The 16,862-nt window shown below is 37.2% G+C and overlaps 8 protein-coding genes across 8 annotated transcripts; 3 read left to right on the top strand and 5 right to left on the bottom strand.

Moving 5' to 3' along the window:
• Positions 1 to 53: 53 nt before the first annotated feature.
• On the bottom strand, positions 54 to 3,137 carry RNJ42_02998 (uncharacterized protein; the record flags this gene model as incomplete). The annotated part of the gene is made up of 1 exon (XM_071053163.1): positions 54 to 3,137. One exon carries the CDS (start codon positions 3,135 to 3,137, stop codon positions 54 to 56), a length of 3,084 nt encoding a protein of 1,027 aa, XP_070911413.1.
• Positions 3,138 to 6,683: 3,546 nt separating this feature from the next.
• RNJ42_02997 (uncharacterized protein) lies at positions 6,684 to 8,396 on the bottom strand (the record flags this gene model as incomplete). Its single annotated transcript, XM_071053162.1, has 1 exon — positions 6,684 to 8,396. The coding sequence occupies one exon, from the start codon at positions 8,394 to 8,396 to the stop codon at positions 6,684 to 6,686; it is 1,713 nt and encodes a 570-aa protein (XP_070911412.1).
• A 1,959-nt stretch (positions 8,397 to 10,355) lies between these two features.
• NSE1 (Smc5-Smc6 complex subunit NSE1) lies at positions 10,356 to 11,354 on the top strand (the record flags this gene model as incomplete). The annotated part of the gene is made up of 1 exon (XM_071053161.1): positions 10,356 to 11,354. The coding sequence occupies one exon, from the start codon at positions 10,356 to 10,358 to the stop codon at positions 11,352 to 11,354; it is 999 nt and encodes a 332-aa protein (XP_070911411.1).
• Positions 11,355 to 11,532: 178 nt separating this feature from the next.
• Positions 11,533 to 11,976, bottom strand: PAM18 (Pam18p; the record flags this gene model as incomplete). Its single annotated transcript, XM_071053160.1, has 1 exon — positions 11,533 to 11,976. The coding sequence occupies one exon, from the start codon at positions 11,974 to 11,976 to the stop codon at positions 11,533 to 11,535; it is 444 nt and encodes a 147-aa protein (XP_070911410.1).
• Positions 11,977 to 12,474: 498 nt separating this feature from the next.
• RLP24 (ATPase-activating ribosome biosynthesis protein) lies at positions 12,475 to 13,059 on the top strand (the record flags this gene model as incomplete). The annotated part of the gene is made up of 1 exon (XM_071053159.1): positions 12,475 to 13,059. The coding sequence occupies one exon, from the start codon at positions 12,475 to 12,477 to the stop codon at positions 13,057 to 13,059; it is 585 nt and encodes a 194-aa protein (XP_070911409.1).
• Positions 13,060 to 13,381: 322 nt separating this feature from the next.
• On the bottom strand, positions 13,382 to 13,744 carry RNJ42_02993 (uncharacterized protein; the record flags this gene model as incomplete). The annotated part of the gene is made up of 1 exon (XM_071053158.1): positions 13,382 to 13,744. One exon carries the CDS (start codon positions 13,742 to 13,744, stop codon positions 13,382 to 13,384), a length of 363 nt encoding a protein of 120 aa, XP_070911408.1.
• Positions 13,745 to 14,438: 694 nt separating this feature from the next.
• SNX4 (Snx4p) lies at positions 14,439 to 15,662 on the top strand (the record flags this gene model as incomplete). The annotated part of the gene is made up of 1 exon (XM_071053157.1): positions 14,439 to 15,662. One exon carries the CDS (start codon positions 14,439 to 14,441, stop codon positions 15,660 to 15,662), a length of 1,224 nt encoding a protein of 407 aa, XP_070911407.1.
• A 202-nt stretch (positions 15,663 to 15,864) lies between these two features.
• TAD2 (tRNA(adenine34) deaminase) lies at positions 15,865 to 16,641 on the bottom strand (the record flags this gene model as incomplete). The annotated part of the gene is made up of 1 exon (XM_071053156.1): positions 15,865 to 16,641. One exon carries the CDS (start codon positions 16,639 to 16,641, stop codon positions 15,865 to 15,867), a length of 777 nt encoding a protein of 258 aa, XP_070911406.1.
• Positions 16,642 to 16,862: the final 221 nt, after the last annotated feature.

The following is a 16,862-nucleotide window of genomic DNA, read 5'->3' as shown; positions in this document are numbered from 1 at the left end:
TCTCTCTCGTTGAATTTTGGAGTGAGATATAAAAGACATATGCATTAAGCGGTTTAAATTAAGAGGAACGATAAGAATGCAATAATAATGGTCTCTAGTAGATGAGCTCTGACAGCTACACCAGAACCTAGGAAAGTGTGGGGTACACTTACAGTATTGGCTGTGCCACTAGTAGCAGTTTGTTGTGATATAATCGAAGGGCTGTTTTTAGGAACATTTGATCCAGATCCACCACTTGAAGGGTTGTTGTTGTTGTTACCGGATCCACCATTTGGAGGGACGGTTGTGCCAGATCCGCCACTTGGAGGGTTGTTGTTGTTGTTGTTACCGGATCCACCAGTTGGAGGATTGTTGTTGTTGTTGTTACCGGATCCACCATTTGGAGGGGCAGTTGTGCCAGATCCGCCACTTGGAGGGTCGTTATTGTTGTTGTTACCGGATCCACCATTTGGAAAGACGGTTGTGCCAGATCCGCCACTTGGAGGGTTGTTATTGTTGTTGTTACCGGATCCACCAGTTGGAGGATTGTTGTTGTTGTTGTTGTTGTTGTTGTTGTTACCAGATCCACCATTTGGAGGGACGGTTGTGCCAGATCCGCCACTTGGAGGGTTGTTGTTGTTGTTACCGGATCCACCAGTTGGAGGATTGTTGTTGTTGTTGTTATTGTTACCAGATCCACCATTTGGAGGGTCGTTATTGTTGTTGTTACCGGATCCACCATTTGGAGGGACGGTTGTGCCAGATCCGCCACTTGGAGGGTTGTTGTTGTTGTTACCAGATCCACCATTTGGAGGGACGGTTGTGCCAGATCCGCCACTTGGAGGGTTGTTGTTGGTGTTACCGGATCCGCCATTTGGAGGGACGGTTGTGCCAGATCCGCCACTTGGAGGGTTGTTGTCGTGGTTACTAGATGGACTTGGAGTTAGGAAATTTTTGCTTCTGCTTGGTTCACTTGATGTTGATGCCGAAGAAGTAGTTGAACCAGCATTATGAGTACTTGGTACGACACTATCATCCATTGTTGGCGCTGTCGGATCAGTACTAGATGAAAGTGTAGAAACAGGAGGTAATGGAGAAGTTGTAATAGATTGTGGTGTAAATGTCAAAGAAGACAGTGATGAACTATTTGAATAAAACGTTGGTGGTAACGGTCTGACTGTTAGTGGGGTCTCGACTACAACGATTATCTCAGGAGTGGTCTTGTTGTCGGTACCAACTGTGAAGGTGGTCTCGGTGGACACTGTGGTTGGAACACTGTCTGTACCTGGAGTGAACGTAGTAGAGGTAACGGTCTCTGGAGGTGGGGTCTCGACTACAACGATTATCTCAGGAGTGGTCTTGTTGTCGGTACCAACTGTGAAGGTGGTCTCGGTGGACACTGTGGTTGGAACACTGTCTGTACCTGGAGTGAACGAGGTGGTCGTGAAAGGCTTTGGAGTTGGTGTCTCGACGATCACCACAATCTCAGGAGTGGTCTTACTGTCGGTACCAACTGTGAAGGTGGTCTCGGTGGACACTGTGGTTGGAACACTGTCTGTACCAGGTGTGTACGAGGTGGTCGTGAAAGGCTTTGGAGTTGGTGTCTCGACGATCACCACAATCTCAGGAGTGGTCTTGTTGTCGGTACCAACTGTGAAGGTGGTCTCGGTGGACACTGTGGTTGGAACACTGTCTGTACCAGGTGTGTACGAGGTGGTCGTGAAAGGCTTTGGAGTTGGTGTCTCGACGATCACCACAATCTCAGGAGTGGTCTTGTTGTCGGTACCAACTGTGAAGGTGGTCTCGGTGGACACTGTGGTTGGAACACTGTCTGTACCAGGTGTGTACGAGGTGGTCGTGAAAGGCTTTGGAGTTGGTGTCTCGACGATCACCACAATCTCAGGAGTGGTCTTACTGTCGGTACCAACTGTGAAGGTGGTCTCGGTGGACACTGTGGTTGGAACACTGTCTGTACCAGGTGTGTACGAGGTGGTCGTGAAAGGCTTTGGAGTTGGTGTCTCGACGATCACCACAATCTCAGGAGTGGTCTTGTTGTCGGTACCAACTGTGAAGGTGGTCTCGGTGGACACTGTGGTTGGAACACTGTCTGTACCAGGTGTGTATGAGGTGATTGTAGTTGTGCTAGTAGGATATGGTATACATACGTTGTTAAGGGGATCATAAAAACCATCGATACATTCATTTGCTGTATTAGTTGGGCATGGTACTTCAACTATGTATTCAGTATTGATCATGGTATATCCGGCAAAAGGAGTAACAGTTTCATATTTTGTACTTATAGTTGATGTATAATCTATACCAGAGGAACATGTGGTCTCAACATTTACATGAGCTGGACATCCACCAGCTACATCATCTAACCAATAGAAATAACCAGTAAAGTCATTGGTTGTTTCAGCAGGTGTTGTTAATGTAACACTTAAGGATGCTGCATTGTCTCTGTTGTTGAAGAAAAATCTGATTGGATAGTAAATGTCTGCATCAAGTGTGACGGTAAGATAAGTATGTTGGTTATTCAATGGCCAGATCGAATAGAATTGATAATTACCGAACTCTGTCTCAGTCAAGTCATGCTCACAGCACCCAAAAGCATTTCCAGAACCGAAGTTGACAAAAATTAAGTCATCAGCTGCAATGTGAAAAGTGTGCACACCAGATACTTTAGGTTTAAAATAACCATACAGAATCATAGAGAAGTTTGTGAATGTAAAATTATCGGCATAGTTATAATTTGGAGGCAAAACACCGGAATCTGGAACACAATCATATTTAGGTACATATTGGAAATCTAAGATACCGGTGACACCTTCTGCAGATCCAAACATTTCATTAGCTTTATAACCAGTACGAGGATATTCTGGGTCAAGGTAGTCATTTTTCCAACATTGATCGTTGATTAATGGACCATTTTCAGGACAGTAACCCGGTTGTCCGTTTAGACCAATACCATCTTCACATGGAACTAGAGGGTTCAAGTAGTCATATTTGTATAGCTGTAACATTAAACCCTCTTTGGCTTGAGCAGAACACCCTGATGGAAATGGGTTTGGTATGCTTGAGTCCTGAAAGGCATCTTGCCCTAACACAATTTGAAAACCTAAAACTATCGCTAGGAAGAGTGATAAAAGATTTAGCATTAGAGATTATATAAAAATGCTGAATTGCTTGTCTGCTTTTTTAATTTATTTTACCTTTGACAAAATCTAGGATATTCAAAAAGGATTTTGTTATTCTCATCCCTTATATAAGTTTATTTGTTGTTATTTTCTTCCATTTTCCAAATTATATTTATGCTTAAATTATCATTGTTATCGGTCGGTAAGCCATGTTAGACTTTCTATTTCTATTTTTCCTATAATGTTCGTGCAGAAGCTAATTGAAATAATTATCAGGGAGATTTGCACTAAGTGTAATATAGCTAACCCTGAAATGGTAATAGTATGTATTGCATTTCTTTTTTATTATATGGTTCGAAATGTGTTGCCTACATCAGATTTGCTCAACGATATTGTAGCGACTTTTGTAAGTAAATGATGGTTGATTTTTATGGGAAGTATAAATCCTTTTCTTTTTTTTTTTATAAATCTAGAACTAGTCCAGTATTTATCACATCCTACCGTGATGAAACAATTTCGGTTACATATTTAAAAGTATTACTAAATCGTATTAGCTTATGGTTAAGGTGCTTTGTACCATTTTGATTAAAAACCGTGGAAAAAAAGAAAAAATAATGAGGATGTGACTGCCTCAAAAGAAGAAAAAATGAAAGCAATGTTTTTCATTCTATTAAAATTGTTGCCTCTCATCAAACTAACTAACAGCTTAATATAGAAGACAGTAAATATAAGAAGAGCAAACATCCTTATTTATCAGTACCCGATAAAAAAAAGAATGGATATCCCAAATAAAATATTTGTTTCTCCCGAAATTCTCATGGAAAATCAATAATATTCATATTCTAATATAAGAAGAACTCCAGAGAAAACGATTTTTAAAATTAGCATACGTAAGTAAACGTAACAGTGGATTCAAATTACCTCCCCGTTAGGAATCTGTGTAGCCCTTTATTCCTAAACTGTTATCTGTTGACACCTTCCCTATGTTTATTTTTTTAACAAAAGAAATTTTGTCAGGGACCTGGAGGTGAAATGAGATACTAAATTGGTTTAAAGAAAAGAGGGGGCTTCGACGTAGTAAAGAAAGGGATTTTCCAGGCGTATTTTATTTACTTTGACCCGATATCAATCCCACAGTCTACAAAGATGTGTTGTAACCGTATTTTAATTATTAAATCCACTGTAGTTTTGATTACCACTTCTATACTCCCATAGCCTATTTCCTACAAGTACCGCTTATTGCCTCCATTTTGTGACTTGCAAAGGACCCTTGATTTCTTTTTTTCGTTGTGCAGATCCCAACTTTCTTTGTTTCTTTCTTTTTTTTTCGCCCCCCTATGAAGTGCTCCTAGTCGTTCTCTCTAAGGACCCTTCGCACTTCCTAATTGCTTTTTTTCCGTCTTTCCTTTGCTGCTTTTCACAGGTACGGTTGGTGCCGTACTGTACCGAACCCTACTGTAAGTACTGTACCGAACCCTACTGTAAGTACTGTACCGAACCCTACTGTAAAGTACTGTACCGAACCCTACTGTAATGTACCGATCTCCTTTCACTAAGCATCGAGTTACAGACCGCAATTATTCTAACATTATCACTGTGTTAAAGTCTATTCTCAGGAGGTATTGTAGTTGCACATATGGAAATATATATTATACATCATGCTCTACAAGTATTTCTTAGATAAGGGAATCATCTGATTCTAATGCACTATGAGTATTATCAAATATAAACATCTTCCCTTTTTAGAAATAATCTATTTTTGATATTCTTCTGTACTTCTGCGTATATTCTTCTGTACTTCTGCGTATATTCTTCTGTACTTCTGCGTATATTCTTCTGTACTTCTGCGTATATTCTTCTGTACTTTCCATGCAAGACTAATCGCGATTATAACTTATATTAACTATCAACGGAAATAAATTAATAAATATACAAAAAGCAATTAACTGATTGAGAGAAAAAATGGTGTGATAATTTTTTTTTTTTTTGGAGTATAGTATTAGAAGCCATACAAAGACTTCAAAACGGATGTTATTTTTAGGGGGAGGAGTTTTATATCTTTAACAACCCTATATCGATAATGGGAGCCTAAAAATGAGACATTAATGTTAAAGAAGGATTGTAATGATAATTTCCTTTTCTACTTCTACTTTTTTTTTGTTTCCCATTTTCCAGAACTGCGAAGTTGCATGACGTTGATTATCTTTATGTAGATTTGTTTTCATAAGTACATCAAGGTTTCAGAGTCTCATACCGGAATGGTGGTACGATAAAGTGGTGTGTACATATTTGTTTTAAACGTGCTGAGCCGTTCTAACGCACAAACGATACCAAGGGAATACGTCTTGTTTTAGGATGGCATTTGGTGGGCCCATCTTTTATAGAAAATTTAATTTATTTACTTATTTAACTATAATTTTCTAATAGTGCTACAAATTTCCAAGAAATGTTCGAGACTTCCCTGAAATAAAGATAAAATTAACTGCACTGAACTGTTCTTTTTTGTTTACATATGTTTCTAATTAGAAAATTCCTATCCTTGTGGTGTAGAACCCTCGAAGCTAAGAGTTCATCTTGAAGGATTACACTTCAGGTGATATTATACACGGATATTGTACTATTGAAAATAAATCGAGCCAACCGCTCCCATTTGAAATGTTCTATGTAACATTAGAGGCCTACAACCATCAGTAATTGATAAACAAAAGTGGAAAAGAACGCTTAAAAGATTCTTGAATATGGTTGGAACAGCAAATCTTAATAATTATGGAAGTCTTCTCTCTGTTACCGTAAATTTGATATAGTTATTCGCATTTTTTGCCCAGAGCAGAAATATTGTAAGTAGGCGAACTTGTTTCAAGTGATGTCATAATAGGTATTGTCAATTTATTTATTACTGATTCTTGTTAGTCAAATTTTGTTCAGGGCTCTCTTGGACCTGCTAACTGTTGCTTTAGGCACAAAAGCTTATAGATGGATTTACAGAGCTATGCAAATGAACATAATTTGATATCCTCATTTGAGTGCGATTGTTCTTAGGTTGGAATGATTGGTGTTCATTATTTCTTAGCTTTTTAAACTCTACAGGCACCGTGTTATGTAAGCTTTCAAGGTAGAATGAAAGTACGTTTTTACTTGGTATTAAAACATAGTTAAATTGTTTTGGTCCGGAAAAGGCAATAAATGCATATATATCAACAAAAGTGGATAAAATATTTACCATTTAGTATACTAAAATTTGCGATATTAAATATGTAAAGAAAATGAGATGACTAAACCATGAAATGTTATATTGGCATCAAAAGCATACTAAATTTTTTGGTATACTATTTATTTAATTTGAATCGATAATGAACTAAGAAAAAATTCAAATATATCTAATCAAGAAGTATAAACGTGGTATCGAGTAATAAAGGTGTAAAATTTGTTTCCATCGACTGTGAAACTTCATATAGGAAAACTACATCTAATAATCAAAATAATGGTAAGTTAGAAGGCATTCAAAATAATGTAACTTCAATTCCGAAGCAATACCATAGTGAATGCAAATAAGAGTTTGTGTCATGTTTATTGACAGCTCTTGAAAGAATAAGTAAATCCAGTCAGATCACTTCTTCTAACGCCATCAGGTGTGACCACTGTGAAATCAATAAGAGCATTCTTATCTCTGTTGGTGTAAAACACTCTTATTGGATAATATTTATCAGCCTCTAGGTTCAAACTCATCTGGGCTTCTGGATAATTACGAGGCCAGACAGATTGGAAGCTATTATGGTTTTTAACGCTATCTGAAGTAACAGGAGGCATACAACAACTTAGGTCAACCGCATCACCGAAGTCGACATTTAGTATATCGTCACCAGACATGCTGAATACATGAGTACCAGATTGTTGAGGCTTAAAGTAACCAGTTAAAACCATTGAGAAGTTGGTCATCGTGATATCTTTATCATAGTGATAATTGTTTGGTAATTTTCCGTTCTCTACCACACAGTCGTAAGTCGCTCTGAAGAAGATGTTAAAAGACCCTGCTACTCCATCTACATGGCCAATCTTAGGGTTCTGGGCGTATGTCGAATATGGGTAGTCTTTATCATCGAGATAATCCATTTTCCAACATTGATCATTAACAAGTGGACCATTTTGAGGGCAATATCCTTGCTGACCATCGAGCCCTACTCCGTTAGCACATGGCACCAGTGGATTCAGAAACTGATATTCATATAAATCCACCGAGAGACCGTCTATGCGATTAGCAGTCATATCGGTACATTCATTTGGATTTGTAGGTGGGCTGCATGTATGGGCTATTGGATCGTAAAAGCCTCCATGACAGTCCTCTCCTTCTTTACATGGAACTTGAACGAAATAAGTTGTTTTAGTAATAGGCAAAGCACCAAATCCTGGACTATCAGTCTCATAATTCGTTGAGAAGGTCGTGGTAGATTCGTATCCAGTCTTGCAAGTGGTAGAGTATGCGATCTTCCCAGGACAACCCCCTTGCTTGTCATCAATCCAAAAGAAATAGTCAGTGAAATCGGTAATAGTAGTCACTCCACCATCAGCAGTGAAATCTAAGTCGAGAGCAGCCACATTGTCCCTATTATTAAAAAAAATTCTAATTGGATAGTAATAATCTTCATGCAAGTATACCTCAAGCGTTGATCTTGTATTAATATTATCAGGCCAAATAGAATAAGCTTGATAATTTCCAAAATCGTCGGCGGTAAGCTCGTGGTTACAACAATCGAAAGCATTGTTGGCACCGAAGTTTATATAGACTAAATCATCACCTTTGAAGGAGAAAGTATGCTGACCAGTAACCTTAGGCTTGAAGTAACCATATAAAATCATAGTAAAGTTACTTAAAGTGAACGAATTCTTATAATTGAAACCATCAGGCAATGTCCCAGATTGTGGCACACAGACATTGTCTGGAGTGAATCTGAAATCCAAGTTACCAGTTACACCATCAATCTTTGCAAACTTTTGATGAGATTGATAACCGTTTCTAGAATAATCCGGATTCAAGTAAGCATCATCCCAGCAGGTCCCATAATTCCCACTAATTGGACAAGTACCTTGACCATTAGGACAAATCTGGTAAGGATTCACGTAACTATAATCCCACAGTTCCATTACAAGACCAGGTTTACTGGTGAAACTTTCTGGTGAACATCCTAAAGGGAAGGGATTAGGTATATTTGAATCGTATGCACTAACTTTGTGAAGTGCGGATAAGGTAATTAGAGTCACAGGTAACAGATCAAGTAACTGCATGTTTGAATGCTGTTTTGTTGTTTTGTATAAGCTTACAATTCAAAACTCAGAAGTATACTTGAAAAGAAACTCCATTTGTTTTGGATCTCAAAATCTTAACACTTATATACGTTTTTATTCCAAGGGTGTAGGGCAAGAGGACCTGAAGTAAACCATCATCCGCGGCAATTATTTGTTAAATCAATTTAAGGTGGAAAAGATATGTCTATATTATGAAACTGTTTGATTTTACTTTAGCTCTTAACTATGTTCTTTCTACTTGGTATTTTCTTGGGTCGGAGAAATACCTAAAATGATTGTCTAAAAACCTACCTTTCCAAATTTAAAAATAACCTTGATGTTAACTAAATTATAAGCGACCAATAAGGGTTTGATCATTCATTTTGCCTCAAAACCTTACAGAACTGAAGATGAGTCTTATCAATAGAATCTAATTTTGGAAAATTGATTCCATATCTATATAGTTTCTAAGTTTATTTTTGGCGGTAAATATTCTCTTTTGATAACCTTTGTATTCCTAAACAACTATTAAACTAGTACAAGACAGGTTTTTTAAAATTATTTGTGGAGTAAAGAATGTTATATCAAGACAAAAAAATCTATTTAAAAAACAAAAACGATTTTTTTTTGATTTATGTAGTTGTATTTATTTATTGAATGGAACCCTTAAAATGAAAATACTGTTGAATTTACTGAATGTGGCCCTTTATCAAGCTCGTTAAAGTATTGATAAAAGGACATTTATAACAATATGAAGCTCTACGATCCGAGAAAAATAATGCTTTTTTTTAAATAGATAGTTTACAGTTTTATGTATTTTTGGAAGAGGATATATTCAAGTTTGTTGTTTTTTTTTATTCATTTTGACCCAAAATTCAATAAATACAAATAGAACTATTTGTCACTGAAAGTTGCATGATCCTTCAAAAAAATTGAGTACTCCATTTCAAAAAAAACATTGGGATAGAAAGCGATAGAGATTCATACATCCCTCTTTTTTATTTTTTTGTTTAACGTCTTTTGTTCTGTTTATTTTGGGACGACTTCAAGGGTGGTCTGTTAAAGCGTTGTGATCTTCTAGTTCAAATAATAACCCTAAAGCATTTAGTCATTATCAGCCGATACTTCGACATTATCGAACCACCAGAAAAAGAAAATTGAAGAACGGCAAAGCAAATCTCTCGATTTCTTCACCGTTTCTCTCGCACAAACACAGTAATCCCTGTTTCTTCTATTAACTTTTTGTTGGTTGTACGTTATTTCCTTCTACAATTTCCTTTTTTAGCGAGGTAGGAGAGGCACGCACGATAACAGCGTAGACCCCCTTTTCTTCTATAATATATCTTCTGTGCCCGAGGCTTTCTGTGTAGCTTTGCACCCTTTTGTTCTTTAAATCAAATTAATGTGATAACCCGTAGAACAGCCCGTACTTATGGGATCTACTTCCATACATTTAAATTACGCAACTTTAATTTATTAATTTATTTTAAATTAGTCGTGCCACTTTTCTTATTGCTACAAAGAAAAGGTTGTAGGCCACTAAGGTCTCGATACTAAATGAATAAAAGTAATAAAAGTGGGCCCATTAGTTCATTTCTTTTAATCGATGACAAATGATGACATAGTTGTAGTCGGGTGGAAGGCTTCTTATTTAGTTTTTATTGTGATCTGCAAGACATTGTATTGGGCAGGGGGAGGAAAAGGAAGGTAAACAACTTGATGTATAATAGATTTCTATATTAAGAACGCTTCGAAACTGGTGTGATATAAACTAGAACATGAGCTATTAGACAGCAACAACGTTATGAGAACTGCATCACTTCTAACGTTATTAATTGGGTCTGAGCAGAAGAAGATGAGCAATGTCAGGTAATGAAAAAAAAAGACACAATAATACGTGATGCGATTTTGTAATGGGATTAAGATAAATATAACTAATGAAATAAAAACACAACAAGGATGTCTCAAGAGATAAGTATCGGTCTTAGTGATGGGGATAAGCAGAAGCATCTGTTGCAGTACCTTCTCGGAAGTCGAGGTGTATGTCATGAAAATATATTGTTGAAGGTTTTGATATTGATTGAATATGATCAAGGTGGGGTTGACGAGTCATCTACTGTGTTTGATTGGCAGCGGAAGCTGCAGGATCATATTTCCCAGCTAAACTACAGATTGCAGCCGTTGAAGTACCAGATAAAAAAGACAATGTATGGATTTGGGAAAGAGATTGTTTCTCAACAGGTCCTGAAGAAACTACATATCAGCGATCGAAATCAAACTAGTATCGCAGTGCTTGATCGTATGGCATTCCCTAGTAGCAGTCAATATTATGTCTATATTGATACTTCGCCGTTCGGTGAAATGAAACATGCAACCAGGTTCTCTGATAAGGAAATAGATTATATAAAGGGTTTCATAATGGTCTTTGCAAAAGCCGGGACCGTGAAGGCCCCTGTGGATGAAGAATTAGTGCAGAGTAGTTCCATAATTCAGGAGGTGGACAGAATACGGCAAAAAGTCTATAATAGAAAAAGAGCTAATCCGGAAAATGAGGATGAAGAAGCAAGCACACATGCAGTGTCCTCGTGGCCTGATTCTCAAACTTATACTAGTGACATTGCTGCTTTAACAGATAGCACCGATATACAGCCCCTTGAAGTCCAGGATCTTCTGGCTAGATTATGTGAATACCGTTGGCTGTACAAGACAGAAAAAGCAAGATATGGTATGGACCTACGACTACTTGTTGAGATGAATGATTACCTTACAGATGTATGCGATTTCTTACCATGTATGCGATGCAAAGATGTAGTTGTGACTTTGGGTGTTCGTTGTTCTACTACAGATTGTCCCAGCATGTGGCATGTAGACTGCTATGAACATGACATCCTTCATGAAAACAAAAAGTGTAAGGCGTGCGAAGAATCAATTCTTGATAAAGGTGTATACATAATGTGAATTGCTTATTTGACTTATATTATCTTCTTTTTGTTTCATAATAAACGATTTACTTTGATGACTTCATATTTACACGGTTAGTTATATAGAACTATAATAATATAACATAGAAAAAAATAATGACTCTTTTTTTTTGGCTTCGTTTTACACGGTTAGATCGATGTTATTTTTTTTTCCTTTATTTCCTAACTATACCCTTCTTTTCCAAGAAATCTTTGGCCTCATTGATCTTTGTAGCCAAGTAAGGAGAACCACCTTTATCTGGATGGTTGGCAAGCATAATACGTCTGTGCACTTCTTTCAACTTCTTCTGTGTTAAATTGTTTTCTTTCAGATTTAGAATCTGTAGGGCCTCCTTTGCGTTCATCTTAGGATCAAATCCACCTTTTAAGAATTGAGTAGTGCTCTTTCCACCATTAAGTTTCGTACTGATCCCTTTGTATGCACCTGCTGCCACGTACAATGCCAGAAACCCACCAAACCCAGTCATGATCGGATGCTGGCCCATATAATCCAAAGCATTATCAAAATATAGATCCATTCCACTCTTCTGGGAAGGCACTTGGCCAGGAACAGGAACAGGTACTTGCGGCACCTCCATGCCAGTATTATTATTGTTCATTGTGTATTATAATTTTTGTATTCTGAGTAATAGTCGCTCCTCCCCCCTCAAAAAAAGTTATTTTAACAAGTTAATCCAAGACTGATCCGGCTTATAAGACTCAGGGTCCTGGACACCATAGGAGTGCTCCGCTCCTCGACCAAGTGAATGCAACAATACTTATGTACAATACAAGTGCTTGTAAGGCCCAAAGGCCATTCTTGGTCCAAATTTCAAATTTTCCTCGTTTTATACTAATCATGTGGTATTCCGTACATCGTGAGTGAAAATTTTTGCGATGAGCTTTTTCTTCTGAAATTTCATTAAATTTTTGCGATGAGCATCGCAACAGTGTGTGTGTAAGAGTGTATTATTAGTTGATTTGATTTTAACTATAAGTGTTTGATCGTGTTTTCTTTATCTTCTTTGTATGGTAGGTTAGCAGATAGATATACTAACCACTGGAATAACTAGTTTAAAAGGTACAAATAGTAATATAACCGTTATAAGCAAAGAGATATGAGAATTTACCAGTGCCATTTCTGTTCATCTCCAGTGTACCCTGGTCATGGTATTATGTTTGTGCGTAACGATGCCAAGGAGTTCAGATTTTGTCGGTCCAAGTGTCACAAGAACTTCAAGCAGCGCAGAAACCCACGTAAGTTGAGATGGACCAAGGCCTTTAGAAAGGCAGCCGGTAAGGAGCTTGCTGTTGACTCTACCCTGACATTTGCACAAAGACGTAATGTTCCTGTGAGGTACAACAGAGAGCTTGTGGCGACGACGTTGAAGGCCATGTCTAGAATCGAAGAGATCAGACAGAAGCGTGAACGTGCTTTCTACAAGAACAGAATGAAGGGTAGTGCTGAAAAGGACTTCTTGAGAGACAAGAAGTTGGTTGAAACCAACGCCGAGCTTCTGAGATTGAGAGAGGTTGAGATCGCCAACAAGCTGGCCAAGGAGCAAGCAGAAGAGGAGTCCGAGGAGGAAGAATCCGAGGAAGAGATGGAAGTCGACAGCGAGGAAGAAGAGGAAGAAAAGATGGAGAAGCAAAAGATCTTGTTGAAGAACAAGAAGAGAAACGCCAAGAAGCTAGCCTTTTAAATAAGCATAGGCAACTGAAGAAAAACAAAAAAAATCTAAACAATATTACCTATACGGATTAATAGGAAACAACTGGTATATCTTTCTTACTTAACATTACCTGGATTCTAATAAAAGAAATAGGGATTATTTTCTTTATTGTATTCCTATTCTTAAACATTTTAAAACTATATCATTAGAGGAAAATAAAAGGCCACTTCACTGTATATTAGATATCTTTAAATACACATTTTAGAATAAAAAATATAAATTTGTTATCATTTTTTTTTTTCATGATCTCATCGATCCCATTATATTGGAATGTAGTAACATTACAGTATCATCACCTCTTCTGCATGGCGATATATTGTTGTAGGTCGCGGAATTCAGTACTCGTGAGCTCTTTCATATCAAGTATTTCCAAGACAAACGACTTAGCTGTTACCACGGTAAAGACCATGACATCCAAGATTTGACCAGCAGTAAGGCCACCAATCACTCCCTTATAAGTAAGTGAACGGTATACTTTCTCACCCATGTAAAATGTCGATTGTTGGCCGTGAACCTGTATATCTTTTACCACAAGAGAACTAACGAAACCATGACCTATCTCCCCTCCATTACACAGTTCTACTACTTGTACAAACACTCTATACCTCTTATTGGGTATACTTATCTCATCGAGACCAAAAACAACCCTACTCATCCATGCTGTGTTTATATTGATTAATTTCTTAAACAGCACCGATATGAGGATACTATTCGGCCACACTGCTCACAATAAATTACAAAAAATAAATAACTAGATTATTGCTAAAAAGGACTTCTAAAACATTAAATTTAAATTAGCATTTGATGTCCTCCTGCGTTGTGATATCTCGGTTCGCAGGTGAAAAGAAACAAAAAATATAACGACAACTGCAGGATTCGAACCTGCGCGGGCAGAGCCCAAAAGATTTCTAATCTTTCGCCTTAACCACTCGGCCAAGTTGCCATAATAATTAGATGATAATGTTGTTTAAATTACATCTTACATGTTTAACAATCGATATTATTATTAAAATGAATATAATGTAACACTCTCACGAGGAGAGAGATATGAAAGGTTAGCAGAAGTCTAAATTAATAAACAACTCTCATTTTGATAAGACCATACTGTCTTCATAAGTTTCCTCTGCTGTTGGTTTCTCATCAAAACATGCCCCGGCTTATATATTTAAGGGAACATAAAGAGAAAAATTAGAGGTTAAGGGGACTCAACAACTATATTCATGACAAACAACTTGAATGGGGGTTATAACTTGTCGAACTACTCAGAGGTTATAGATAAGATAGATTTAATTAAAGACGTGTTAAAAGTGGTGATATCAAGAATTTACCATTAATAAGAATTTAAAAGGATGGATACCGGAGTTCAGCCCAGATATAAGCTGGAAGTGTTAGTTTCAGATCCGCAGAAGCGGTCGAATGAGTCTGGGTCGCCGTATGTGAGCTATCAGATATCTACAAGGACTGATAACCCTCAATACCATGGTTCTCAGAAGGCTAATTTTGACGATATAATAGTGGTTCACCGGAGATACAATGACGTAGTGCTATTGCATGATATACTCTTGAATGACCATCCTACGTGTATTATTCCACCTTTACCGGATAAGAAGGTACTACAGTATATTGCTGGTGACAGATTCGGCCGGCGGTTCACTGAGAGAAGGTGTCACAGTTTACAGAACTTCTTGAGAAGGGTGTCCTTGCATCCTGTTTTATCTGAGAGTAAAGTGTTGGAGATGTTCTTAGTGAGCAATGAGTGGGAGACGTATAAGAAGAATCTAAGCGGTACACTTCAGAACGTGCAGAAGGAGGATGTCACAGATGCTGTCATGAACGCGTTCAAGAAAGTTCATAACCAGAATGACGAGTTTGTAGAAATTAAGGATAAGACAGATAAATTGGACCACAGTGTCCATAAAATCAATAAAGTTTTCCACAGAGTAGTTAAGAAGAATGAAAACATTGTAGAAGATTACTCAAAACTTGGTCTTTCTCTACAGGAACTACAGGAGTTGGTATGTAATGATAACGATAAGTTGGCTGATGAGCTAAAAATGTTTGTTGAGGGAATCACACAGCTATCCTATGGCCTACAAGATCTGAATAAATTTATTGACTATGAGTACCTAGTAGATCTCAAGGATTTGGAGCATTATATCGATAGTATGAAACAAACGATAAAATTAAAGGATCAGAAGCAGATAGATTATGAGGAATTGAGTGACTATTTAACGAAATCGGTTAAGGAGAAGAACAATTTAATATCCGGTTATGGAGGCGGTAACTTCTTAACCAGCAAAATAGAAGAATTAGCAGGCTATAACCAGGAAGCAAGTCGACGTGAGAAGATAAACAAGTTGGAATCCACAATATCATCATTAACAAATGAATTAGAAATCGCCCGCAAAGTGGCTGATTCTTTCGAGCAGGAAACTTTGAAAGAGGTAAAGCAGTTCGAGCAAATCAAAAATGATGAAATGAGAGACTCCTTAAACAATCTTGCGGACCAGCATATCAAATTCTATGAGAAAATGCTAGAAACGTGGGTTCAAGTAGACGAGTCATTAAAATAACCTATAGCACTACAATATCAGCATTCAAAAGAAAACATGTCATAATAAAAAAAATGAATATTGAAAGATCCCCCCTCTTTTTATATATTAGTCGCAGGAAAAAACCTCTCATACTATTTGGTCTAAATAATATATTTCTCTATGATCAGTATACGAGTTTTTTTTTGCAAATATTCTATAACTCTATAATACATTATCTTGTTTATTCATGACGAGACTTTTTTTTTAGAAGTATGTCACTACAGTTCAAACATTCCTCTTGCAGCATTGCAATAATTTTATCATGCCTATTTTCAATTATATCCCAATCTATTTCGTCATCCTGCAGATCAGTATTGTCATCGAAATGTTGCGCCATCGCCTCTCCAAAGTTATCTATGAACTGATTACGGTTAATGTATTTATTCCACTCAATTGGGGGGAACGTTTCCTTATCTAGCTTTCTTTCAGCTTTTGTGCGTGGTTTTGGGGCCCTACCATTCTCTCTAACATAGAAGTATCGGAGCAGCATAATGGCTTCCCTTCTTTTTATACCAGGTACTAGTTTTGTCTGTTCGTACTGTTGCATACCATAGACAGTGGTAGAAGTATCGTTATGAATAGATAATACGGTACCATTACCTCCAAATCTGTCATTCCCGCAACCAAATACGATTTTATGTATCCCCATTTGTTTAAGTGCTGATGCACACATTATACATGGTTCAACAGTCACATAGCAGGTAATATCTTTGAATAATTCTTTCAGAGAGCTCTCATTTCCACCATTATCTTGAATCATATCACGAACCATCCTTATAGCAACAAACTCAGCATGTGCAATACCACTAAGTGAGTCATTGGTATCGTTCATTCCATATGCAATTACCTTGTCCGAAGGCTCATGAACGAATATGCACGCAACTGGTGTTTCACCATGATCTAATGCGTAGCGTGCAAGCTTCAAAGCTTCATCAATATGCCTAATATATGTTTCCATTAGCGTACTTTTGTCTACCAATTTATAAAATATATCCTGATGCACCTATTTGATCACAATTCTCTAAAATTTTTCAAATTTATATAATTTGGTAAGAATACTATTTCGAGTAATGGTAACAGAATAAAGTTTGGTATAAGTATTGTTATAAAGCTATTTAAATTAGTCACTCATCAACAAACACTACACTAATGAAGACACACCAATACAGCATTTTTAAC

Source organism: Nakaseomyces bracarensis (assembly GCF_045282275.1).
Source record: "Nakaseomyces bracarensis strain CBM3 chromosome Unknown Scaff10_0, whole genome shotgun sequence".
Taxonomy (NCBI): Eukaryota; Fungi; Ascomycota; class Saccharomycetes; order Saccharomycetales; family Saccharomycetaceae; genus Nakaseomyces; species Nakaseomyces bracarensis.
This window is presented reverse-complemented; position numbering and strand designations above follow the sequence as displayed.